Source organism: Onychomys torridus, chromosome 1 (genome assembly GCF_903995425.1).
Source record: "Onychomys torridus chromosome 1, mOncTor1.1, whole genome shotgun sequence".
NCBI classification, from domain to species: domain Eukaryota; kingdom Metazoa; phylum Chordata; class Mammalia; order Rodentia; family Cricetidae; genus Onychomys; species Onychomys torridus.
The window spans coordinates 66,667,068-66,681,963 of NC_050443.1; the positions used below are offsets into that span (position 1 = coordinate 66,667,068).

Sequence of the window (14,896 nt, forward strand, 5' to 3'; positions counted from 1 at the left end):
GCCATCCTATAGCAGAGCAATTAGCTTTTTGGAATACTGAATGAATGGCCAGACATTGCTGTTCATTTGCTTATATGTTATATTAATTAATTATGATGCTTTATCTTTGTAACTAATTTCTAAATATTTACTTAATTTACATATATATATGTTTTACCTATATGTATGTGTATGTACTGCCTATGTCCTGATGCTCACAATGTCCACAGGAAGGCTCCAGGGCCCTTAGAACGGGAGTTATGTATAGTTGTGAGTGAAGATGTACGTGTCAGGAACCGAACCTAGGTATGAGTGCTCTGAAAGAGCAGCAAGTACTTGTAACTGTTGAGCCCTCTCTCCATTCCCTATTTTGTGTTTTATTTGGTAGAATCTTAGTGTTATTTTTGTATCTTTTTTTAAAAAAATAGTTTTTGATAATTCATAGGTACTATATTTACATAATTTCCATCCTTTCTCTCCCCTCTCCAACTACTCCATACTCACTCTCAACTTATTACTTCTTTTGCAATTATTGTCTTTTACACACATATACAAACTTCTATGTCCATTTAGTGTTTTTTGTATGCACATGAGTTAGGGTTGGCCACTTGGGATTGATTGGCTTACCTATTGGAGGCTCTTCCTTGGAGAAGTCTGATTCTTCTTGTTCTATAGTCATTGGTTGCCTGTAGTTTTTCATCTAGGGGTGGGGCCTTGTGAGGGTTCCTCAACTATGTTGGCAGGTCAGCTTGTCTGCTCATTATTTAGATTTGTTTACATTTTCGTATCACTGAGATTTCACAGGTGCAACATCCTTTTTGTGTCTAAGAGACACTATCTCACATCAGGCATCCTGGTCCTCTGCCTTGTACAATCTTAATATCTCCTCTTCTGTGATGTTCTCTGAACTTTAGGCATGTTGTAATTGTACCAGTGGTAGTTGGGTTGGGCACCCAATGGTCACTTACTTTCTGCATTTTGACCATTTTGGATCTCTGCAAAAATAAACTTCTTGGACAAGGGGTGAGAGCTACCCATGTTACTTTTGAAACTTTTAGGCTTAGAACTTTTCCTATGAAATTAATTACTAAAAAGGTAAATATCAGACATGGACTTTTATGATATATCTAATCATTGTTTATTAACTGGCTATCACAAAATGATAAATAACACCAAAGAATGGGAAATGAAACTAGGATGCATTTTAAAATATGGAGAACATAAAGTTCATTTTATCAACAGTATAATTAACTTGAAACTTAGCAACAAAAATATTTAAATCCATTACTTAAGCAATTTAAAATTAACTAATCTTGAAGCTGGTATGTTTGTAATGAAGAGAATTATTATTTATTTATTTACATGCTTAAAAATAGTTGTCAGGAAACAACTGATAATACCCTGATGAAAATTGATTTCTTGTATTTCCCTATGTCAGTTTTGTATTACTGTTTTAAAATTTACCACCAAGAGAGTGGTTTAAATGACACATATTTCTTGTAGCATAAATCTATAGGTCAGAAGTCTAGCAGAATTCAATCAGTTCTTTACTCTGTAATTATAAAAGCTGAAGTGAAAGTATCTCCGTGTTGAGAGGCTCTGCTTCTAAATTACTGAAGGTATTGGGAGAGCACAGTCTCTCCATAGTAGGATCGAGTTTATCTTCTTCCCTTGCTGATGAGGGATGCCCTAAAGTCCACAAGCATCTTATTACTATTGCATGTGATCTGCAGCATGTCAGAGTCAGCACGTCCCAGAGCATGAGAAACTCCCACACCACATTCTTTTGATACCTTTTCTGCCCAATGTCTGTCTATCCCTCCAGTGGAACAAAGTTCTGCTCTCTTAATTCTTATGTGGTTTAGGATATTCTCCATATTTTAAATCTATAAGCATAATTCTATCTATACAGTCAATATGGTAAGTAACATAAGTATTTGCAAATTTCAGTAATTAAGTCATGGGCACTTATTTGTGTGTGCATGTATGGTGAGGAGGACTGAGTAGTTTTCATATTTATTTGGAATTTAAAAATAATGACAATTTTTTGTCCAGTCTAGTAACTAAATAAGCATGAATGTACAGAAAATTTTACTCTCTTCCCTGAGGCAATACAGCAGAGAGTGTGAGAATAGTTACATTCTTTCATAATTCCTCTTTTTCTCCTCCACTAAAAATAATTTTTTAGATTTTTACTTTATTTTATCTACATGAGTGTTTTGCTCATGTATCCCTGTCCTCCAAGTGTGTGTCCAGTACCCGCACTTGTCAGAAGACCTTGGATCTCCTAGAATTGAAGTTTGGATGGTTGTGAACCACCGTATGAGTGCTGGGAACCACCGTATGGGTGCTGGGAACCACCGTATGGGTGCTGGGAACCACCGTATGGGTGCTGGGAACCACCGTATGGGTGCTGGGAACCACCGTATGGGTGCTGGGAACCACCGTATGAGTGCTGGGACCACCGTATGGGTGCTGGGAACCACCGTATGAGTGCTGGGAACCACCGTATGGGTGCTGGGACCACCGTATGGGTGCTGGGACCACCGTATGAGTGCTGGGACCACCGTATGGGTGCTGGGAACCACCGTATGGGTGCTGGGACCACCGTATGGGTGCTGGGAACCACCGTATGGGTGCTGGGAACCACCGTATGGGTGCTGGGACCACCGTATGGGTGCTGGGAACCACCGTATGGGTGCTGGGACCACCGTATGGGTGCTGGGAACCACCGTATGGGTGCTGGGAACCACCGTATGGGTGCTGGGACCACCGTATGGGTGCTGGGACCGGACTCTGGTGCTTTGTAACAGGAACTCTTAACCACCAAGCCATTTCTCCAGCTCTTCTCTTTTCATTCCTCAGAAACAGTGGAGTTCAACAAAGAACTGAGTAACCTGAAACTGTAATATATTTTGGGGAATTCTTTAAAGTTTTCTTCTCCCTTCTTCCTGCTTTCTCTTTGTCTTCTTTCTTACCTTCCTCCCTTCTCCTTTCTTTCTTTCCTTCCACCGAAAGCAGAATATATCAAATGTTAGAAAGAATAACATCTATAGAGTAGAGAATTCCTTGTATTTTACAATAATTTGTGACTACTTTCCATACAAGATGCTGCCCTTTCCTATCAATGCAGATGAATAGTGCAAAAATCAGAAAGCAGAAATGGCTTTCCCATACCTGGGAAGAATTGTTGTAGTATTTAAATTCTGACAATTTCAAGGCCTGAGACTTATAAAAATATCCTCTACTGAGAATCTGTTCTTCATTCCTCTGATTTGTCTCAGAATCTTACTGGATTTATGTGTGTCCTTCCAGACTACATTTCAATCTTTTAAAAACCCATTAAAATAAGCCTCCGTGTTGATTTACGTGACATATATTTACTTGAATTTATCATTTATTTTTATACAAGTAGTCACTTCACAGAAGATTTACTTAGGGTCGATTCATTGGATGGATTTGCATATGAATTCTGGGGATTACAATAAGGAAGTTATAACAGCTGACCTATGTATGCTCCTGAAGTTTGTAGCTTTAAAAACATTGTATTTATTCTTTATGTGTATCAGAGATGGTATCTTCTGATAGTAGTGAAATTTTCATTGACTATGTGAAATACAGTGAACTTATTAATGTAAACTTACTGTTAGACACATACATTACAAATAAAGACACCACGAAGTATTGCAACCTAATAGTAAGATGGCTATAAATGCATGGTTTGCATGTGAAGTCAAGTAAGTTTTGCTTTTACAGACTACTTCCATAACGTTAGGCTGAGGGTAAAATTCTATGAAAACCAGACCTTGCTTCTGAGAAACATGGGTATGAAGAAACAGTAGACAGGAACAAGTCAGGGATGTAATCCTGGAGTTGAAAGCCGGGTAATAGGAGAGATTAGTTGATGTAAAGATATTGTTTCTCTCTATGAATGCCTTTATGAGAATCAAGGCAATGCAGAGAAACTTCAAGCTTGATGTCTCCACAGACACACATCTATTTATGAGTGTTAACTGAAGAGGAAGTGGTGCTGACTAGGACTGTAGCAGTAAATCAGAACCCAAGAATGCAGTGAAGCACACAGGCTTGGTGGGAGAGGAAATTCAAGATCTTGACTTGGCTAGTGAATTGTACTGGCAACAGTCATGATGTGTGTGGCTCATGGGAACTATTGGAGCTACCTTATTCCATTTCATGGTTTTCCTCCCATAGCCTTTGATGCCTTTTTTTTCTTTTTCTTTTGGGTTATGTTTTTAACATGAGATAAAAAGACATAGTCTGGGTACAGAATTTACCTCTTTCAATTTCTGTGCCTTTGGGAAAACTATGTGACTTCTTCAGATCCATTAAAAATCATCTGCAAAACATGTGGAATAATTTCTTTCTTACAAAGGTTTGAAAAGGTCTTTTTCTTTTCACTGATCTACATTTTGTGCATCAGATGATCAGGCAGTGATCCCAGCTGCTCTTCTGTATACTGTGTCAGCTTTAAAGAGGTGAGGTTGTTGTCACTTCATGAATTGTGTGTATTTGGAATAATTGCTTCCATATTTCTTTTTTTAATTAATTAATTAATTTTTTACATTTTAAAAAATATTTGTGTTTCAATTTTACATATCAGCCATGGGTTCCCCTGTCCTCCCCCCTTGTACCCCTGGCCCCACCTTCCCTCCAGCCCCTCCCCTACATTCCCATCTCCTCCAGGGCCAAGACACCCCTGAGGATTCATTAAACCTGGTGGATTCAGTACAGGCAGGTCTGGTTTCCTCCTTCCAGGCTGAGCAAAGTGTCCCTGTGTAAGCCCAAGGTTCCAAGCGGCCAGCTCATGCTGGGTCCGGGTCCTACTGCCTGGGTGCCTCCCAAACAGTTCAAGCTGTTCAATTGTCTCACTTATCAAGAGGTCCTGATCCAGTTGGGGGCACTCCACAGCTTTTGGTTCATGATTCATGTGTTTCCATTAGTTTGGCTACTGTCCCTGTGCTTTTTCCAATCTTGGTCCCAACAATTCACACTCTTACAGTCCCTTCTCTTTCTCGACAATTGGACTCCTGGAGCTCCACCTGGGGCGTGGCCGTCTCTGCACCCACTTCCATCAGTTATTGGATGAGAGTTCCAGCACCACCCTTAGGGTGTTTGGCCATCTAATCACCAGACTAGGTCAGATCAGGCTTTCTCTCGAGCATTGCCAGTAGTCAACAGTGAATGTATCATTGTGGATTTCTGGGGACCTCTCTAGCACTTTGCTTCTTCTTGTTCTCATGTGGTCTTCATTTATCATGGTCTGTTATTCCTTGTTCTCCCTTTCTGTTCTTGATCCAGCTGGGATCTCCTGCTCCCCAAAGATCTCTTTCCCTCGAACCTTGCCCTTCATTACTCCCACTCTCATCCAGGTTGTTCATGTAGATCTCATCCATTCTCTGTCATTGGGCAATCCCTGTGTCTTTCTTAGGGTCCGGTTTTTTAGGGATCCTCCCTGGAGTTATGCAGTAGTCTAATCATCCTTGTTTTACATCTAGTATCCTCCAATGAGTGAGTACATGCCATGTTTGTCTTTCTGAGTCTGGGTTACTTCACTCAGGATGATTTTTTTCTAGATCCACCCATTTGCCTGGAAACCTCATGATGTTATTTTTTTTCTCTGCTGAGTAGTACTCCATTGTGTATATGTACCATATTTTCCTTATCCATTCTTCAGCTGAAGGGCGTCTAGGTTGTTTCCAGGTTCTGGCTATTACTAACAATGCTGATATGAACATAGCTGAGCAAATGCCCTTGTGGTATGATTGAGCATTGCTTGGGTATATGCCCAAGAGTGCTACAGCTGGGTCTTGGGGGAGATGGATTCCCAATTTTCTAAGGAAGCTCCATATTGATTTCCAAAGTGGCTGTACAAGCTTGCATTCCCACCAGCAGTGGAGGAGAGTTCCCCTTGCTCCACATCCTCTCCAGCATAAGCTGTCTTCTGTGTTTTTGATCTTAGCCATTCTGAGTCATTTTTGATTTGCATTTCCCGGATAATTAGGGATGTTGAGCAATTCCTTAAATGTCTTTCAGCCATTTGAACTTCCTCTGTTGAGAATTCTCTGTTGAGTTCTATAGCCCACTTCTTAATTGGACTGTTGGGCATTTTGATGTCTAATTTCTTGAGCATCTTCAACAAATGGTGCTGGCATAACTGGATGTCAACGTGTAGAAGGCTGCGAATACATCCATATCTCACTGTGCACAAAACTTAAGTCCAAGTGGATCCAAGTCATCAACATAAATCCAGTTACTCTGAACCTGATAGAAGAGAAAGCAGGAAGTACTCTTGAATGCATTGGCACCGGAGATCACTTTCTAAATATAACACCAGTAGCACAGACACTGAGAGAAACAATCAATCAATGGGACCTGTTGAAACTGAGAAGCTTTTGTAGAGCATAGGACAAGGTCAACAATACAAAGCAACAGCCTACAGAATGGGAAAAGCTCTTCACCAACCCCACATCTGACAGAGGGCTGCTTCCATATTTCTTAATTTTTGAAGTTAAATTTGGTCATACATTTGGGGATACCCACTTACTTGTTATAGTTAATAACAATAAATGGTTGCCTTCATTTCTTACCTCATAAGCAGCACAGCTTAGCTAAGTAGTTGAAGACCATGGCCCTCAACCCAGGTTGCATTGTTAGAGTCATCTGGAAAGATTGCAGAAACGGTTGTCCAGATGCTACCCCAAGTCACAGAGCTGAGAATTCCTGCCTGAGTAGCTCTTATGTTGTAACAGGTCATCATCTATGAGGTGGTAGAGCCTACTTTATACAGTTGATTTGAGGATCACAGTAAAACAAACAAACAACAACAACAACAACAAAAAAAAACTTTTTCAGAGCAACTGATGCAAAGTGATCTTATGTTCTTAGGGACATAAGCATGCACTAAGAGAAACTAGAGAGAACAAAGGAAGCCAAAGGCACCAGTATGTCATGTATTGAACAGAGCAAGAGAAAAATTCTGCAGGGAATCCTATCTCCACCATACCATTTAGTCCATTTTAATGAATATATCCTTGTGGCTTTCTCCAGTACTACAAAATTCATACCTCAGGCATCTGTAATGATTAAGAACAGGAACAAGGACCATCTTATGAATGGCAGGCACTAGTAGGAGGGAAGATATCCAGGGCAGTTTTCTTTTTTTCTTTCTTTTTTTCTTTCTTTCTTTCTTTCTTTCTTTCTTTCTTTCTTTCTTTCTCTCTCTCTCTTTCTTTCTTTTTTGATTAGTAATGATGGTGTTTTTCCCATCTTTTTTTAATTTAAGAAAAAAAAATCATTTTACATACCAACCACAGATCCCCACTTATCCTTGCTCCCGCTCCCTCCCCAGTCTCCCCACCCCCATCTTGCTCCACTCCATCTTCTGCTCTAAAAGAGTAAGGCCTCCTATGGAGAGTCAGAAAAGCCTGGTACATTCATTTGAGGCAAGACCCCTCCCCCATGAAGGCTGGACAAGGCATCCCACCATAGTACCATAGGTAATGGGCTCCAGAAAGCCAGCTCATGCACCAGGGATGAATACTAATCCTATTCCCAGGGGCCCCTCAAACAGACCCAGTTACACAATTCTCTCCTGTATGCAGAGGGCTAGTCAGGTCCCATGCAGGTTCCACACTTGTCAGTCTGATATTTATGAGATCCTCCTGGCTCAATTGTCTCTGTAGATTTTTCCATCATGACCTTACCCCGCCTTGCTCATATAGTCCCTCTTCCCTCTCTTTGACTGGACTCTGGGAGCATGCCTGGTGCTTGGCTGTGGATCTCTGCATCTGCTTCCATCAGTTACTGGATGAAGGCTCGAACTTCTCTGGAGCTGTGGGTTGTAGTCTCATTATCCTTTGCTTTACAAATAGTATCCACTTATGTTATGAGTGAGCACATGCCATATTTGTCTTTCTGAGTCTGGGTTACCTCACTCAGGATATTTTCTAGTTCCATCCATTTGCCTGCAAATTTCATGAGGTCATTGTTTTTTTACAGCTACGTAATACTCCATTGTGTATATGTACAACATTTTCTTTATCCATTCTTTGGTTGAGGGGTATCTAGGTTGCTTCCAGGTTCTGTCTATTACAAACAATTCTGCTATGAACATAGTTGAGCATGTGTCCTTCTGGTATGACTGAGCATGCCTTGGGTATATGCCCACAGTTGGAATCATTGCATCTTGAAGTAGATTGAGTCCAAATTTTTGGAGAAGTCGTAGGGCAGCTTTCTAAAACTGCTTACTTCTAATCTTCATTGATCAGTAAACAAAGTATTTATTGCCTGCTATTTGCTTCTCTGCTTTATTTAAAGCCAAGCTTAAGAGGTAGGGTGTGCAGTGGGTTAATAGCATAGGTACTTGAGCCAGAGTCCTTAGCTTGGTGCTTTGGTTCTATAACTTCCAAGTTGTCTTTTGTTGTTGTTATTGTTGGGTAAAATCTTAATATCAGAATGGCATGTTGTTCTCCCATATAGAAGAGATTATTAATAGTAATTACATACTAAAGTTTCATGGGAGAGTTAATGTTAATAAATGTAAAGTGACCAAACTGTGAATAATCAGCAAAGATAGATAAGTGTGTTCGTTAACATCTATAGCATCTATTCTATATAATTCTTCATTTATTCAAGCATTAAGAAATATTTTAACAATGATTAAATGGAAATGGATTCCCTAAAAAAGCTAAAGCACAATCACTAAAAGAACAAAAATACCCTATATACTTAAACAAATGAATCACAGTTTTACTGGATATGGTCTTTTTTCAAATTGGTAATTTGCAACAACATTCTGAACTTTGAGTGTGCTTACTCAAGTGAGCCATGCAAAGAAGAGAACTATCATGATATTACTTATATTTGGTATCTAACAATAGTTGAATTCACAGATTCAGAGGGTAGAATAATGATTACCAGGCTTGCAGTGGTGGAACGGGGAGAGAAAATATCTGTTAAATATTATTAGTAGATGGGAAGAATAAGTTCTGATGGCCAGTCGAGCATTGTGGTATTATAAGTCAGAAATGTATTACGTATTTTACAAGACTGAAAAGAGTGGAATTATAGTTTGCTTAGTGCAAAGGAATGGTAAGTGCTGATGCAGAGCAGGAAGTGGTGCATCTCTTTGTTAGCATAGTTTGGTCGTCTTACATTGTGTGTTCATATAAATACTTCACATTGTACTTAATGAATGTGTACAGTACTTACTTGTCGTTTAAAAATAAAATAAGATTCAAGAAGAGGTGACTGGAAAGAGTGTTGAAAACATGACAGGACAGGACAAAACTAATGTGAGTGCTTGACACAGGTATCAGTCCCATCCTCAGGCCAGCGAAGTACTCCAGAGGACTAGAGTTTAAGGAGAAGCTAGAAGAGGAATCGAGCTACTGGGTTGAAGAGCTTGGAGACAAATGTGTGTGAATAAGTAGGCTGTGTAGAAATGGAGAGACTTCCAGAGAGAGGGGAAAGTACAAGTGAGGTTTCTTTTAGAACTCTCCTGAGCTTATCAGTGAATACAGATTCCTGTGACACCTGACTATGGAGTTGTAGAACACACAGTGCTGAGACCACAGGCATCTTAAAGCTAAGCTAGTATAAGAAATTGACCCAGAAATGGAAAAATATATTAAAGTGATTATATCCTTAGCAAAAAGGAGAAAAGTCAGTTTTAAGGCCATTGAGAGCAGGAGGAAATTGTTTTTCCTCAGGGAGCTTTAGTAAGATGAAAGGAACCCTTCAGGATTCTTAGAGGAACTGGCATTTGTCATGGACCTTAGAGAGCAGGGCAAGACCTGCCACTGCAGGTCAAGGCTGCTTTTCATTTGTACTTGACTCTGTTTTGACCCTTGTCTTGTTTGTTCAGGTAGGATTGTGTCTAAGCAGAGCCTCTGCATCTGTCCTGAACCTCAACTGCAGCCTTATCCTTTTCCCCATGTGCCGGACACTCCTGGCTTATCTTCGAGGATCACAGAAGGTAGGGGAAAACCTTGATGGATTTCTGTGGGAAAAAATCAAGGGTAATGATTCCATGTTAGTTGTGCTGTTTTTATGAACTGATTTTATTTGGATTTATGTGGTAAGGGACACATGGTCAGAAAGCTATTCTGCGAACACTAGCCCAGGGCAGAGGATTGCAGACATATCTTCAGTCTTGCTTTCAGGTACTATTTTCAGTACTCCAGGACTCTCATGACTCCGAAGAACAGCTCTACAATCCAATACTGCTGCTCTATTTTAAGCTTGAGAACCTGAGCTACAGAGAATATGGCTTGACCAAGATCAGAAATGAGTGACCAACAGAGCTAAATTGTTGCAGTGATCTGTGAAAGACATAATACTGATTTACTCTAGCAAAACTAATTTTTTTCAGGTAATTATATTTGGAAAGTCTTTATCTTAATGCAATCATTTATGGAAATAACATTCCCTAGGTGGCCAATATTCTTAAAGGATTTGATCCCTCTGCCTGGCCACTGGATTGGCATGAAAAGAAGGAAAATAAGTGACAGGAAGTGAAAAGTTTCCTCATAGATTTCTCAGTAGGAAATAGCCTTAAAGAGTTGTTGCCTAGTATGAAGCACAGATATTCAAAGATTCCTGGCAATTATTTTTCTACAAAATCGAGCGGGTATTTAAAACAACAGATTCGATTGGTCTAACTTAAAAAAAAAAATAACCTTATTTTTGCAACACAAAGGAAGTCATATATTCTATCAAATTTAAAGATTAAAAAAAAATATGCCAGGTTATCAGACAGTTTCACCTACCTGTGTTGCAACAGAACCACTGCTGATGACAGTTGGGGACAAATGCCAGCACAGACATTTAAGTGCAGTGACATTTGCTTTGAAGAACATAAGATACAATGCAGTTTCTAATATTTTTATCTAACAGCATGTCTTTCAGCTTTTCAAATAAATAACATACCTCCTCATATTTGTTTGAATTGCATCAGTGAATAATTATGCCATAATTCTCACAGTTTTGACTAATAAACTTGTGTTATATTTACAAATTTTTGATGACACTAGCAATGATGTAATGAAAAATTTGTGCATATTTTGACTGGTTGTATTACTCTTACCATATTAATTCATGTTTATTTAGGTTCCAAGCAGGAGAACAAGAAGATTATTGGATAAAAGTAAGACATTCCACATAACCTGTGGCATAACTATCTGTATTTTCTCAGGTGAGAAAGCTGAACAGCACGGTTTTATTGGAATTGTCTATTTTACCGATGTAGAACGTTTGATTTTCTCCTGTATGTTCTCACCCACCGTGAGCTTATGGGCGATTCTCTAATTGTGTGGTAGTCGCTCTTTTGTGACCTGGAGGAGAGTTTTGAAAGGAGTTACAGGACATGGGTATTTCTTGTGGCATTTTGCATTATGTTGTCCAGGCGCTGAACCCAAGGTCACAGTAATTTCCTTGTAAATTATTTCATTTGTAAAGTTTAAAATAAGGACACCAAGCATTTCCAAGCTTAAAAGTATTATGGTATGACCTTATGTGAATGAAAATTACAATGTGAGATTTTCATTTAAAAATACGATGCTAGCTCAGTATATATTTGGCAAGCATGTTTTATATCGATTATTGGGTAGAAGAATAGATTTTAAATCTGTGTAATTTTATCTTGATTCATTTCACGTTAGCAAATGTAAAGTGAGAAACTTTTAAGAGTTGATTCAATATAAATTTTAATCATAAACATTTATACATACTATGCTTTGGGTTTTGGCATGTATACAGTGACATGTACCCACCAATACAGTATCATATGGAATATTTCCACTGTTCTGAACATACTCAGTGTTCTACCAGTTTGTCTTTCTCTTCTCCCTGAAACTCTCCTTCCTATCGAGTTTTTCCTTTTTTTAAAATGTCAGGTAGCTAGAACCATAGAATGCATTGGCTTTTCTGATTTGCCATGTCCATTGGATCATATAAATTAAAGTTCCTTCTTATATTTTTTATCACTTGATGGCTCATATCATTTCAGAGTTGACTGGTATTTATTTCACTGTCCAGATAAACTATAGTTCATGCACTCACCTACATCCTGGTTGCTTCCAAGTTTTTTCAGTTATGGTTAAAGTTGCTGTAAAATATTCTGTCTATGTCTCTGTCATCTCTGTCATCCTTTCCTTCTCTCCCTCCATTTTCTGTCTCTGAATCTGTCTCTGTCTCCTGTGTATATGTCATAGGTGTGTTTTGTGGATTGAGGGTTTGTAAGTATTTTGGGTAAGTGTGAGAGGAAAATAAGTTGAATTTTATCATCCAAAGAGGCCATCCCTCATCAGTGAAAGAGTTCCCATTTCAGCATCTGATATTCTGTGTTCTAGATTTCAGCCATTCTTTTATGAAAGTGATTTACATTATTACAGTTCATGATACAAAGTGTGAAACATTTTTCTTATGCTTATTTACCATTTACATATCTCCTTTTGTGAGTTATTTGTTCAGATCCTTGACTCATCTTTTAATCAGGTAATTTTTTAAATTATTGTTTTAAGTAGTTCACACCTTTACACCCAGCACTTAGGAGACAGAGGCAGGTTGATCTTTGAGTTGGAGGCCAGCCTGGTTTGCATAGAGGGAGATCAAGGACAGCCAGGAACACCCTATCTTGAAAAAACACAAAACAAACAAGAAAGAGTCTGTCTCAGGACTTAAAGTGTTTGAAAGTGGTTTTGCCTAGCATGTGTTCTCATCCTTTGAATCTTTCCTGGAAGAAAAAAATTAAATCTTAATGTTGTCTACTTTATTAGTCTTTTTTTATAGATTATTTCTTTGAACTGAATCAAAATATTAGTTCATTGATTCCATGTAATTTCCATAAAATATTAATGATGTTCCTCACAGAATCAGAGAATACATGGAATTATATTATAACTTATATGAAAGTGAGAAAAAAGTGAAACAGACTGAATAGCCAGAGCAGTCATGAGCAAAAAGAACAAAGATGGAGGCATTATGCTCTCTAACTTCAATTTTGATTCAATTGATTACAAAAGTATAGAAATCAAGAGTATAGTATAGGGCTAGAGAGATAGCTTGGGTTCCCAGCGCCCACACTAGGCATGTCACAACTGTCTGCAACTCTAGTTCCAGGGGATCCAACACCCATTTCTAGTTTCTGCAGGCACATGCCCACATGTGGTATACACAGACACACATGTGCCCATAGATATGCATTTTTTTAAAAAGAGAACATGATAATAGCATATAAAAAGGACACAAAGAATCTCTGAGATGACTCAGTGGGTAAAAGCATGTACCACACACAGCCCTCTTGATCTGAGTTTTACCAGAACCCACACAAAGAGCCAGAGTTTGTCGTATGGATCAGTCATCCCAGAACTCTTTATTGCTAGATCAGAGACAGGAGAATGGCTGAAAGCCCAGGCTGGCTAGCTAGCCTACATGGTGCTGTGCAGTAGAAAGAAAAGAGACCTTGTCTCAGAAAGTTGGAAGGTAAGAACTAACTCTTGAAAGTTGTCCTTGGACCTCCACATATGTACTGTTGCATGTATATGCACGCAGACCAGAAAACTGGTTATTTAAAAAGATAAAAACACAGATAGACAAATGAGTCAGAAAAGTGTGCCATGCAGTTGCAGTCCAGTGATTCTCTACACAGGTGCCAAAAACATAGTGGATGAACAGGAGTCTTGCCATTAAGTTGTGCTCAGTGTACTGGGTCTTCACATAACTCTAACTCCAAATAAAAATCAGCTTAAAAGTAGATTAAAGACTTACATTTTAGATGGAAAGATAAGGCAGTTTTGAAAGCCCAGCATTTAAGAGTGCTGCTCAGTCATGAGGACTGGAGTTTAAATCCATATCTGGTAGCTCACAAAAGCCAGAAACTCCAGCTCCAAGGGATCTAGAACCAGCTTAGGGCCTCCATGGGCACTTGCTCACACACACAATTGTGCATATAATCCTGCAGACATACACATTAATAAGAACAAATAAATTAAAATCTTTAAAAAGAAGTGTAACCTTGAAAATGTGAAAAACAAGCAAACAAAAACTACATGCTGAAATCAGACTTTTTCTGCCATTTGTTGTCTCTTGTCCTTGTAAAAACATTATTGGTTATATTCATTTGAGTCCAGTTTTGGATTCTCTATTCCCTTGTTCCACTTTTATATTTTTCTGTCAGTAACATGCCCTCTTGAGTACTGTAACTTCTTGGCAATTTGAGAATCTTTCTGCTTTTAATGCAAGCCTTTGTTCATGCCCAACTTGATTCCCTGACTTATAAGTCCTAAAAGTTAACTTCTAGGATATTTGGCATCCTGAGTGTCTCTTGCCTTTATTGGTCTTTGTGGGTAATCCCTAGTTCTTGGTTTTTCTGTATGTTACAGTTTTAAGTTTCAGGGATTGTAAGCTTGTCTAGTTTCCAAGCCATGTTTACTTTGAACCAGTAAACTTCATATATTATTGTAAATTGTAATGGTTTATTAGCAACTACAGAATATTTATGTCTTTCTTTTTTGTGGCAGACCAGCCCACACATTTATTTACCCCAGGAACTCATGAGGAATGAGGGATAAGAGACTTAGAAATAGAGAGGGGAGAGAAAACACAGGATAGACTTGAGTGGGCCTGGATCCTTATCCACCAGCCCAGAACTTTATTCCAAAAGGTCTATTTATAACAATGCCAAAGGGTGGAATAAACCCCCCCCTTGAGAGTTACAGTCAAGTGTAGACCCTTACAAACACCTGATACTCAGGCCTGTGTTCCAATCAACTTCTTATGCAGTCCTGCTGCGTACAGCCACCAGGAAACCTAGTGGGCTCTAACACTTTTCTGTCTCCATCATTTTACAGATCAATTTAAGATTAATAGACAGGTTATAGGGCCAAAGCTACAGGAA

General features: G+C 38.9%; 1 protein-coding gene across 1 annotated transcript in view; it reads left to right on the plus strand.

Annotated features, from left to right (window-relative positions):
* The window catches only part of Nox4 (NADPH oxidase 4), a 136,764-nt gene that overhangs the window by 25,617 nt on the left and 96,251 nt on the right, over positions 1 to 14,896 (plus strand). Inside the window, exons 3-4 of the mRNA XM_036200337.1 lie at positions 9,866 to 9,976; positions 11,110 to 11,194. Coding sequence (XP_036056230.1) covers positions 9,866 to 9,976; positions 11,110 to 11,194 — 196 coding nt within the window. The remainder of the gene's footprint in view (positions 1 to 9,865; positions 9,977 to 11,109; positions 11,195 to 14,896) is intronic.